The sequence below is a fragment of the Thalia democratica genome, chromosome 2 (genome assembly GCF_965202585.1).
Source record: "Thalia democratica chromosome 2, ktThaDemo2.hap1.1, whole genome shotgun sequence".
NCBI classification, from domain to species: domain Eukaryota; kingdom Metazoa; phylum Chordata; class Thaliacea; order Salpida; family Salpidae; genus Thalia; species Thalia democratica.
Genome location: NC_139166.1, coordinates 66,401,640 through 66,414,629, shown reverse-complemented (window position 1 = coordinate 66,414,629; position 12,990 = coordinate 66,401,640). Strand labels below are relative to the sequence as shown.

Genomic DNA, 12,990 nt, shown 5'->3' with positions numbered 1-12,990 from the left:
AATGACAAAATGCTATTCACAACTTTTCGAAGGGTTTGACACATCAATTTATACAACCTCAAAAAATTTTGGATTTATTATTTATGTTTGACTCTTTTACTTAATTTAAATTTTGTTATAAGACTAATCCTTTGCACTAAGATAAAGTTGTTATCTATTTTTGTTCCTAATAGTAGTAAATTTTACATTTTTATTTTTTTCTACTGGAGTAAACTTCTACAATGCAATATCTTGTAGACTTTGTAGTATTTATGAATAGTAATGCTATTATGCTTTTTACCGTTCGTAAGTGTTTTGTTTAGTCTTGTATCGAATTCTTTGATGTATTTACATAGCATACCAAGTATAGTTCGTAAACTTATTATTTCTTACAATCTTCTCGTTAAGAAGATTGTAAAATATTGTTCAATATAACAATATAAACATCTCTTATTATTACGTCACTATTGCAACTACACTGATATATATCCATAATAATGTCTACTTAAGCGTGAGCCCCGTTGGCGCAGTAGGCAGCGTGTCTGTCTCATAATCTGAAGGTCGTGAGTTCGATCCTCACACGGGGCATGTTTTTGTTTAGTGTTACTTAAGAAGAAATGTTTATTATAATTTAAAGTTTTAGTTTAAAACTAAATAAACATGTTGTAATCTAATTTGCTGGGTAGTATTAGAAAAATAATTTTTTGAACTTAATTGGAATGCTAGTGATAGTAAAATAGGAATACTTTAAATAACTTTTAATTTAATATTTAATTTATAACAAAATTGGTACTGTAGACTAACAGAAACTAAAAAGTTTCTTTAATTATAGATTTAAAACTTTTTTTAAATAGAAAATAATAGCATAGATTAACATTAAAAACACTTCTAAAATATTTTAGGTTATAAACTAAAAAATATTTAACAATTAAACATTGAAAAGTACAGGTTAGAGTTTTAAAAACTAAACAACATTTAATTAGTTGACAAACGAATTTTGAAGCGTATACACAAAACTGTATGAAAAACTATAGAAAAAAGAACAATAACTAATTTTATGACCCATCTTTACTTTTTTATAATAAAAATTAATAACTGCTTGCTATTGAAGGTTTTTTACCTTAAGTATTAGTCTATCATACACTTGGATATTTTCACTTAGTACCAGTGGCGTCGCGTGGTATTCTTTTTAGGTGGTGCAGAATTTAAAAAAATATCAATTATTTTGATAAAAATATGTTTTTACTGTCAAGTTTGAAAACAACTGAACTTTTACTACACCTGAAGATAAGCTATGCTTTTAAGGGCATAGGGGAGATGAAACAAGTTGATCTTATTTAATGTAGTTTTTACTAAGCTACAAGATGCTTTTTACAGATTTTAAAAATTCAGTATATGTTTTAAGATATAGCCGGTCAAAGTCAAAGGCAACAAAAGGTTCATAATGGGAGGCACATACTAAAACAGTGTTTAAAAAAATGTTTTACCCCCCCCCCCCCCCTCTATTCCCTTAACATCTAAATTATTTTACTGAAATTACTTTATACAGTTTTAATTTAACTACAAGTCATCTTTTATCAATATAAAAAATTCTTAAAATTTTTGAGATACGGTAATTAACAGTCAGAGGTACAAATGAATCCTTATTTTTATAATATAAACTCAAACAACAAATAAATCAAATCACTAAAATCATATCTTTTTTTTATAAGTTGGCCTCAAAATCTTTAGATGTTTCTTTTATAAAACAAAAAAAAAATTGCTAAATTAGATATTTAAAACACCAAGAAAAAAAATGTTATAACAAAAGTTTTTTTTTTGTATATATAAAAATATATATTGATACTTAAAAATTGAAAACTTCTCTTCAACAAAAGTATAAAGTTTTAAAAAAATTAGGATGAAAAAGTTTAATTAAAAATTGTTTTAAAAATGATGGAGAATATTGTATTTTTTGCTGTTTTGGTTTGCTCCTTGTATAATAAACCATTGTACTCTCTGGCTTTGACTGGTTGTAACTAAAAGTTTAATTGGAAATGTCAAGTTTATTAAAGAGTAACTATTAGCTTTCTGAAAAAGTTAAAATAAGAACAACATGTAAAAAAGTGCCTATACACCCTCCCCCCTTACTCCTCACTAATTTGCACATTTTTTTTTTACAAACATTAACATTTTTATTAACTTTTTTTCTAACATTAATGTTTTTTGTTGGAGGTTTAAAATTCAATAGTTTTTTAAGGGTATCTTTTCTTTTTTTAATATTCATTTGTTTTTCATTTTGATGACAGTATTTTTCTCAGGATCTCAACTTTTTTAAGTTTAGTTGTGAGGCTGTTGAACTTTTCAAGAATTTTAAAGATAATTTATAAATATGTAACCATTATAGAAGTAAAAGTTTGGTTAGTTAGTTTTCATGTGGCCATAGGGGTAAAACATTTATTTTTTAATTTTAAATGGCCTTGTTATTTTCAGAGTAAAAATTAAAACTGCTTTAGTCAGCCTGATATTTTTCTAATTTGGTCTGTTTTAATTTATCTTGGGTCATCTTGAGTTTTTAACATTTTTAAGTTATCCTGATTATGAGGCAAGGCAACCATGTTTCAACAATTTTATCTAAAATTTTTGCTTTGTTTATGAAAAAATTAAACCAAAAGTTATATAAAGTAGAGGTAGACTAAATTTTCCTAAAATGTTAAACTACTCTAAGTAATCAAAGTTTCTAAATTAAGGCTATTTACTTTATTTAAATATGTGATTGTTTCAATAATACTATTTTTTATTTAATATATATCTAAAATATTTTTCTGTAAGAGTGAACTAGAAGTTTATAATAAACTTCTTAATTCATTTTTTCAGAACTTGAATTTTATTATTTATTTTATTAACTTTATGTTAACAATAATCAGTTATAGTTAAGTTTATGTATGCAGATTAAAATAAAAAATCAAATTTTGAGACTTTGGTGATTTAGGGTTTTTATCTTTTTTTTCAAAATATGCAATTTATGACAAATCTTTTAATAGAAGAGATCTGTTAAATTTAAAAAATCATGTGGGTACATAAACTCAAGTTTAATCCTTTGCAGTAGTTTGCTTTGTTTTTATTTTATGTTAACAATAGCTTGTAGATGATACTTAAGCAAGTCCTGTTTTAGGGAATTTTCAACTTAGCTTACTTACCGCAAGATATTGATTTTGCGGTAATTCTTGAAGAAATTTTGCTTTTTTGAGTTCATTTGCGGCAGTCAGCTAAGAGTTTGCGGCAGTGAAGTGGGCAAAATGGTCGTTTTCAAAATTGAAGTTTTAAAAGAGATTTCGTTCAAAAAAATAACGAAAACGTTATAGATACTCATTTTTTTTCTTAGAAAATTTCAAGGTGGTGCAGTTGCGGCAGTGCAACACCCCACGCGACGCCACTGCTTAGTACTAATAAAAAATTATTTAAATCACTTACAGAAATAAAAAAACATATTTTATGAGTTTATTCAAAAAGGTAAAAACAAAATATTATTGAAGTGATTTATTAATTAACGTAGTACAATCAAACAAGATTGTGATTAAATAAATTGATTATATATCTACAGAATATTAAGATATTTAACATATTCATAAACAACATTGATTTAAACTTTACAACGTGTATTTTTAACAAACAAAACCAGAGAAATATATGGAAAAAACACATTCTTCAAATTTATAAACCTTTAAAAGAATAGTGTTTCATGAAATAACGATTAGTTTTTTTTAACCTTACATCTGTAAAAGGGCATGTTTATTATTTTTTAATGTTTTTTTTAAATATCAGTAAATTAATATAAAATACATAACATTTCTTATTTTCCTTTCTTTCAATCAAGCAGTCGGCAAATTTCTCACTGCATCTACCATATACATCAGTTTCAAGTTCTAAGGAGACACGTGTACGTATTTCTGCCATTTCTCATTGCTTAGACTGGTTTATTTTTCGAAACAGGGTGTTTCCCTGATCAGGGTCGTACCTGCCCCAATTATCAGGATTGTACTCGCTGCAGGTTTACTCCAAGTTGCCATACTGTCCCACCCACACCCCTTCGTTCTGCGACCAGTTCACGGATTTTTCTGCGAAAATTATCTTATGACGTCACAAGGTTTAAAATTTTAAACATGTTTAAAGCCGATTTACATTTTTGAACAAAATCTCATTAATTTGAGCAATTTTAAATTGAAGTAAAATATAAGAATTGAACTAAATTTGATGTAATAAATGTAAGAATTCAATCTAAAAAAAAATTAAAGAAAAAGTAAAATGTTTAAGAGACACAAAGTAACTGTAAGCAGCAAACTTTATCTAGTGAGTGTTCAAGAAATTAGAGGAAAAGCAAAGATTTCATTTATAGTCAACATGGAACAACTGTGTATACGTTTTTTCGGCTACAAAAAGGCTATTTTCGTAGGAAACCAACAATAGTGCATTGTAAGTTTGTAAAATAAAGTTAAAAAGTGTATAAATTGTAATCTTAAGCTCCCAACAAAGCTTATCAAAGAAAATGTTACTTAATTTTTTAAATAATACCAATGTAGCTTAAACTTGTTGTAAAAGTCATTAAAAAAAGATAGAATTATAGATTTTAACAAATGTGAAAGTTAATATTATTTTTTAAACTTAGTTAAAAAATTACTAGTTTTCTCTCTAAACAATTTTTTTGTATGACTAGTAGTAGAATAAAAATTTCAAAGTACTTCTTTTATAATCTTAGTAGTATAAGCAACATATAAAAAAATAAACGACTAAGGACTTCGTTACTATATATGATTATATTGCATTTAAATATATGAGTTTTAAAAGTTAACTGGCTAATAATACATAAATTAAAAGTAATAAAAATTTCTATAAACATGCTTATAAGCGTTTTACTAAATTAATCTACTAAACTAAACATAACTTTTAAACAAAAACATAAATACGTAAAAGCTAATTTTAGTGAACTATGTTTTAGCTGCCTGATAATAGTTTTTCAATACTAATTCTTACTAGTTTTTATAAAGCTTCAAACAAGGACTTTAAGACACTATTTTATAATTTTAAGTTGACATAAAATAAACAGATAAAAATTAGGCATGTTATAAAAATATAACATTTTGATTTATAACAATATTCTAAATGTGAAATAGCTAAAATGATACGTCTAATTTAATAGTTGCTTTTTGTAGAGTTATTTATATAAGGTAGCTAAAGTTTAATCTAAAAGTTCAAAAAGCAGTTCTAAAGCTCAAACTGTTTTATTTATACTTTCATTGATAAAAAAAATTATACATTTTATGCAAACTACTTAAAATATAATATATATACAGCTGTTATAAAAAAATCAAAAAAAAAAGTTTAGAATATTCACAACATTTTTTTCGTAAGATTAAAAATTTCAGAAACAAACTAAATTCATTCTGGAGTAAAAAACAAAACATACAAAAAACGTTTAAGGAGTTTCAGAATAAATACTTGACCTTAAAAGTGCGACTAACAGCTGTAAATAAAAAAAAGTGTCATTTACAGTATTACTAGTCTAAAATTTATGTAACGACTTTCTACTTTTGCAAATGCATAGTCGTTGTTCAAACCAGTTTTGTTCTACTTACTCGTGGTATTGTTTTCCTTGTAGTTCCAAATTAGCCGTTATAAGGTACCCAACTTTACCAAAACCACCGATATGACCACATTGTCCTCCTATTTGGTCGAACCTGTAAGCGCCCGATGTGATCTTCAACTTGAAATCACCTGTGTTGATTTTAAGGATTCTTGGTGTTATTGTGGCATCTAAAGTTGAAAACTAAAACATTAAATAAAAAAAACTCTCATTAATTATTACTTAGCAAAATTTTATTGAAATTTAATTAAGTTTTATCGAATAAAGTCGAAAAAAAAAACTAGCACTAAATGTTTAAATAAAGAATGTAATGAACGACTTACTATATAAAACTATCGCAAAATGGAGCAAATCATTTACAGTTTTATAGAATTAAAATAAATCTACTTTAAATTAGTTTTGTAACTTCTAAATATATTAATAATCATAATTGAAATACTTGTTTAATTTTCACAAAAATTATTAAAATATTAAATTTAAAATTAAGAGTTATTTAAGACATACTCGTTATTTATTAGCTAATTTTTTATTTGTTGTTGTTCATTTTTTGCATATTATAATTAGAGTTAAGACACTTTAAACTTAAACAACATTAAGTTAAAATAGTTCTAAAGTAGTTTCTAATAGCTAAAAGATTTGCTTAAATATGTTGTTTAAAAAATAAATGACCTTATAGTTTTCGAGCAACATAGTTAAGCAAACTGAAAAACATTTAGTTTAAATCATTTGGTCTGCTCCTTGTAATTTCTTTTACTAGTTTGTGTTACAAAATAAAATTGGAGTAAAAGCAAGTGATTTGTAACTAGTTTAATTTATAAGTTTTCAATACGCAAAGTATCAACTAAGCTTTTTTAAGTACGTTTAAATTACTAAAGCTTCAAATCTATGCAAAAACTTTTATAGGAAAACCAATATTTAGCATAAGTATGTACTCAAGTTATTACTAATAAGTTTTGGGGTGCATACAAACCTATTTTATTGCTATTAACTCAGCTTAAACTCCTTTTTTCAAGAACATACATTCCAAGCTATTTAATACAATAACTAAAATTATTAAAATTCTAATTTCGGTGATTAATTTTTAAGGCTGTTGTAGTTTAATTCAAATAGACTTATACAAAAGTATCATAATTATAATTTTTATATAAATCTCAAGCGTTGTACTTTTAATTTTTTGTCGTGTTAGTTGTCATCTATGTAGCTAGTTCAAACAACATAAAATGAGCTTATAAAAATACGACGTATAGTTTACTTACTTTAATATGTTAAAATTTAAACATAAGACTACCTTTTAATTTTAACTTGTTTTCCATGTAAAAGTTTTAATCAGACTTAATTGACAACAGTCCTATATTAATGTTGTCAAATATTAAATCGGCTTATGTACTAAAGACTGTTACAAAAATATTTAAATAAAAACAACAAAATAACATACATGTTGTTTTTACAGAATTGTTGGAATGTTTTTCAAATAGCATGTTTAAACTTTAACCTTCAATAAAAACAAAACTAATGTTTTTATTAAAAAAATAACAAATTGTAAAAACAATATATAAGCAAAGCTTTATTTTTAAACAAATTAAAAAGCCTTAGTTTAAAAGCCTCTTTTGTTTAGATACAGTTTTAGAAATATTGCAACAAAACATAAAACAAAATGTTTTTTAAAATCAAAGGGTAGCTTACTAAATTTGAGAAGAACGATAATTTCTAAACGCTAGCTGGATTGTTTGAATTGAAAATTTCAACTTATTTGTTTACTGTTGAACTAGCGAGCGACTAGCAAAGTCATTGTGATGAAGTTTTTAAATATTTGTCGAACTTTAACGTCAAGTGCGAAATTTCGTTGGTTTGTTAGCTTAATAAAGAGGAAATTTCGAAGTTTAGTTTCTGTTCACAACTACTTAGTATAAGTGCGAATTAGTGCAATAAGTTTGTAATATTTAGTTTTGTAAACTTTATGCACTTATGAAAATAAAAAGGAATAATTTTGAATTTTGAAAATAAGTTTAAGCTTTGTAACAATATAGTTAATTACTTTTGGAAGTAAAAATTTTAACTAAATTAGTTTTATCAATGCTTTGCACTTTTATGTAAATTTACAAAAAACAACAACAACAAATAAAACTGTTTTAATGCTTTTCAATTAATCTCAGCTTTTTAGCAATAAAGTGTTAAAGTTTTTTTTTATTCCAAACTGCTTTAAACTGTATATTTATTTTTAAACTAGTGTGTGAGTTAAAGTTTTAAAATAGTTTTAAAACAATTTTTATGATAAGTTTTAGTTAGCTTTTTCATTAAAACAGAACATATGTTAAGCAATTTATAATTTTATAAAAATTTATGTTTTAATCTACATATACTTTTGTTTTATTTTTTTTGGCAACGTTTTTTTAGGTTAACAATAACTAACTTAGTAAAAATAGTTAAAGTGTTTTTAAGTATCATATGCAGTAGAGTTGGTTAATGCTGGTTAATAGTAAGATGTTATAAGAAAACTTTAGGAAACAACTATTTTATCTTGTATGGTATTTTATCAAAGCGTATTTTAATGAAACTAACGTTTAAGGAATTTATAAAAAAATATACATATCTATATTTAACATTTATTTTGTTATTGAGGAATAATTACTAGTTTAAACCTTATTTTATTTCCTATTATTAACCAAAAAAAGTACTGTTGAGTTTTTGTACATAAATTTTATATAGTTTCAAAACGTTTTGCTTTGTTTAAATGTTTTTATTTGTACAAACTGGGTTAGAAAATATAATTAGGTGTTTCTAATTAAATATTACAATTTGAACTCATGACTGTTAATGTTAGTAAAAACTAATATATAAAGTATAATGTTTAAAATTGTAGCGATAGTAAATCATAGAATTTCATGAAAAAATAATTTTAAAGTAATGTTTACCAACTTTGATGTTTTTAGTAAAAAAACATGGTAAACAAAACATAACTTATTTGTTTCTTGCATTCTGCAAAACATGTACGCAATAGCAAATGCAAAAACCGCAGCGCATGAATTTCCAGTCTCATAAATACGCTGCAGGAATTCTGTGGTAAAATATTTGTATTCTGCGGTATTTCATATTTATTTTTTTTGCGTTACTTTTTAATGTTTTTTATACCAGTACTTGGAGTAAAGAAAAAAAGTGTTTAATTCTATTTTAATTATTAGTTTTTTTCACACTTTTTATATATATTTTGCATGAATCCTAAGAGTATTCTAACGAAAGTAGATGATTTGTTTTGTTTTATACTTTTGAGGAAGTTAAAGCAAAAATTTTATGTTTTGTTTTCAATATAAAATGTTTTTATTGTTTAATTTTTACTTTTAATAAATCGTTTGTTATAACAAATACAGCCAAGTAAAACATAGAAATTCAAAACAAAATAGCGTTGAAGTAGTAATTATAAATTTTAAAAGTTTCCACAAACTTTGATGCTTATATTCAAAAACAAAAACATGGTAAACAATCATAAATGTACTTGTTTGTTGTTTTTCTGCAAAACATATATGCAATAACGACTGCAAAAACCGCAGCGCTGTATTTCCATTCAAATAAATATGCTACTGGATTTTGTAGTTAAATATTTATATTCTGCGGTTTACATATCGTATCTTTTGTGTAGCTTTTTTGTTATCTTTTTATACCAGTACTTAGTGTAAAGTAATTAAAGTGATTAATTCTAGTTTGTTTTTTGTTTTTTGCGCACTAGTTTTATAAATTTTATAGGAAGTCTAAGAATATTTTGACAAAACTAAATGATTTGTTTTATTTCATAGATTTTAAGAGGATGAAGCACTAATTTTGGTTGTGTTTCAGCTAAGAAGTTTTTTATTGTTGATGCTGAATTTTTACTTTCACTTAATTGTTTAATATTTAAATAAAAAAGCTAAGTAAGTTGTGAAAAAGATTAAAATTTTAAATAATCAATTTAAGAATTTTAGAAAAATTTATAATACTTCATTATAAAACGAAGTTCATGTGTATACTTTATTTATCAAAATAAGAGCCTAATAAAAAGCATTTAAATATTGTTTTCAGATGCATTAAAAGTGAGTTTAAATATTAAAACTAGCCTTCACTCTTTAAAATTTCATAAACTAACGTTTAAAACATTTATTTTAGTTAGATACGAAAAACATCTTACGAAAAATTAAATTGTTACAAACGGTTAAAGTCCCGAATAACAAAAAGATACTTTTCTAAATGTGGTTCATAGTTTAATATTTTAATTTAAACATAAATTTTGTTTTAAATTTATGTTTATAGAATGTTTATCAAAACAATGTATGAATTTTTATTAATTACTGTATATTTTAATAAATTTACTACCACTTTATCTATTCAAACTAAGTACTATTATAAAATATTTTACACAAAATTTAATGTGTTTAAAATAGCAACATAACTTAACTATAAACATTTCTTAAGTCACAATACATTAAAACGTTACCAAAATGGTGAAAAATTGTAACACATGTTTAACTTTTTTTTTGGACTTCACAATTAACTATTGCAAACTAATTCTTCACAGACTCTATTTTATTATTACGTCACACAATACAAACACGTCACAACATGGAAGACAAGCTGCAAACGCTAGGCAAGATATACGGGGACTACATTTGCTTCGACAGCAGTGAGACCACGGTGACGAATTACACCAAGCTGGCCGAAGAGTACGAGAAGGATTTCGTGGGGTTGGGTTACGACACGCCCCACGTGCTCGCCAGGTGATTACCCTTGATTAACATTTTGTTGGTTGTAAACAATTTTATTTATTATGAGTAAAATTTGAATGCACTTCAGCTTAATTAGTGGATTAAAGGATAGTTTTTTTTATAAAGTACACCAGCATAAACTAATATATTTTGATTAAAAATTATTAATGATTAGTTTCGTGGTTGGATGTCATACCAAAACAGATCATATTTGAAAATGAAATAACTAACGCAGTTTTTCTTTAACTTTAAAGCGTTTCTAAAAATAAGCCAAGTAACAAAGCTATTAACTTTATACATCAACTTTGTTAATTTTGTAAGCATTCTACAACACTGATACTTAACAGAGATATCTTAAATTATGAGTTTTTTGGATTATTAGCAGTCAGCTCCTTTGAAAATATACGAAAAATATATTGAAACAACCTATACCAAATTTACATAACTTTCTGAAAGACCATTATCCTTTTTACTTTATCAAGTTATTAACATAATGACCAGATTTTAGCTAGTTTGGACCGACTTTTAACACTAGATATGAATAAGTAACAATACATACAGTTAGCACCTAAATAGATTAGTAGACTATTAATTAGATTAATAAAAAATATATAAAATATAATACTAAAAACCTAAAGAGTATTGTTTCTCTATTACACTAACACATGTTTTGAAGTGCACATTGAGTGCATTATCAATTTATTAGTGGATTATAGAACTGTTTATATTATAAAGTTTACCGACTTTTAACACTAGATATGCATAAGTAACAATACATACAGTTAGCACCTAAATAGATTAGTAGACTATTGTAATAGATAAAAAAAATACATATAAAATCTAATACTAAAAACTAAAGAGTATTGTTTCTTTATTACACTAACCGTTAACACACAGAAACATGTGTTAGTGTAATAAAGAAAATATACTGTTTAATTTGCTATTATTATATATTCCAGTAAACTTTTTTCACTCGGATTTTTCTTAACAAATGGTCAAACCTTTCTTAAACTTATACTTTTGATTACATTTATTATGTATTCAAAAATATGATGTAATATTAATTACAGTACATTTATAAATCTAATCTTTATATAAATCAAACAGAACTGCGGTCAAGCACCTGCCCACCAACTCGCCCCAGACCAGGGTTCTGGACGTGGCGTGCGGGACGGGCCTGGTCGGCGACAGCATGGTCGCGCACGGCTACCGCGGCAAGCTGGTCGGCGTCGACGGGTCCGCGGGCATGCTCAAGGTGGCCCGGGACAAGAAGACGTACGAGTCCCTGGTCGAGACGTTCATTTACAAGGACACCCGGTTGGGCGAAAGTGATAATTTCTATGACGGGGTCGTGTGCTGCGGCGGGTTCGGTCCCGGCCACCTGGACCCCAAAGTTTTGCACGAGCTCTTGCGCGTCACCAAGCGACGGGGGGCAGTGGTGTTCGCGACGCGGTACAACGAGCACGCCACCGCCTACGTGGAGGAATTGAGAAAAGTGATGGGGGCGCTGGCGGAGGGGGGTTTCTGGGAGGAGGAGGAGAAGTACGAGGCGAACTACTTCGACGTGGACTTCTGCGACAACTCCAAGCCGCTGCTGGCCACCATCTACTGTTACAGGAAATTGTAATTTTTATTTTGATATTAATGGTAAAAAATATATTTTTGCTTAAAAAACTCTTTTTTCTACAATAGTGTTTATAAAATGATAAAAATTGTGAAATAGTGAAAAGTTGCAAAGAAACTTAAAATTGTTTTAAGAATTATTAAAATTTGTGGGTTTGATTATTGTCTTTCTTCAAAATACTATTTTTATTGTGGTGTTTATAAAAAATTACAATTGTTTCAGATCTACTGTTACTGAAAATTGTAATTTTTATTTTAATGTAATAAATTGTTAAAAGTTGTTGTTTTGATTTAAATGATTAAAGAAATCTTTTTTTTAATTTTTTGCTATATTTTTTTTCATATAGGTGTAGAAAGTTGTGGAAATGTTTTTAAAGTTATTAAAACTTTTGTATTTAAATGTTTTTTTTTTGGTGAAAAACATTAATTTAGGAGTAGTGTTTATAAAAAAAAAACAATTGTATAAAAAGAAGTTGTGAACAGTTGTACTTTTGATTTTAATCATTAAAAAAATATTAACTTACTTTTTTTTGCTTAATTTTTTTAATAGTAGAGTTTATAAAAAATTTACAATTTTATAATCAGTAATGTCTAGTTCTCAAACTTCTAATTAGCTATTATTTACTGTTCAAAAAAAAGAAAAAATTGTTTGTAAGTTTAAAGATTTAAAATTTTTTGTAAGTGCATTAAAGTAGATTTGTAGTAAAAGTATCCAAGTAATGTTATTGATATTATTATGCAATTTTTTTAGAAGCTATGGATAAATATAGCAAAACATTTTCCTTTCATTCAAAACTGTATTTAGCTTTTGTTTTCTTTTATAAAAGATTGTAGAAAATAATGAGAATTTTTAAAACAATTAACTATTTTAATTTTCTACTGTTTTTCAATTAAATTTGTTCATGCTAAGAAAGGTTTATAAATACTGTTATAGGTTAACAGATATCATCTTAAGGCAAAACTGGTAACTGTTTAGATTTATAAAAAGTATTTAATTTAGAAATAATTTTTTTTGTTTCTTTTAAAGTGAATTTTGTA

The 12,990-nt window shown here is 26.0% G+C and overlaps 1 protein-coding gene and 1 non-coding gene across 2 annotated transcripts; both read left to right on the top strand.

Annotated features, from left to right (window-relative positions):
• Nucleotides 1–494: 494 nt before the first annotated feature.
• Trnam-cau (transfer RNA methionine (anticodon CAU)) lies at nt 495–567 on the top strand. The gene has a single exon. It is a non-coding gene; the product is annotated as a tRNA-Met (tRNA).
• A 9,615-nt stretch (nt 568–10,182) lies between these two features.
• LOC145849713 (methyltransferase-like protein 27) lies at nt 10,183–12,098 on the top strand. The gene is made up of 2 exons (XM_082954743.1): nt 10,183–10,341; nt 11,437–12,098. Exons 1-2 carry the CDS (start codon nt 10,187–10,189, stop codon nt 11,954–11,956), a joined length of 675 nt encoding a protein of 224 aa, XP_082810869.1. The 5' UTR covers nt 10,183–10,186; the 3' UTR covers nt 11,957–12,098.
• The last annotated feature ends 892 nt before the right edge of the window (nt 12,099–12,990 follow it).

Bases quoted from the DNA above. Each gene is read 5' to 3' on its own strand.
- LOC145849713 (XM_082954743.1), top strand. From the start codon at position 10,187: ATGGAAGACAAGCTGCAAACGCTAGGCAAGATATACGGGGACTACATT. The intron at 10,342-11,436 runs GTGATTACCCTT...TAAATCAAACAG, and splicing joins ACGCCCCACGTGCTCGCCAG to AACTGCGGTCAAGCACCTGC.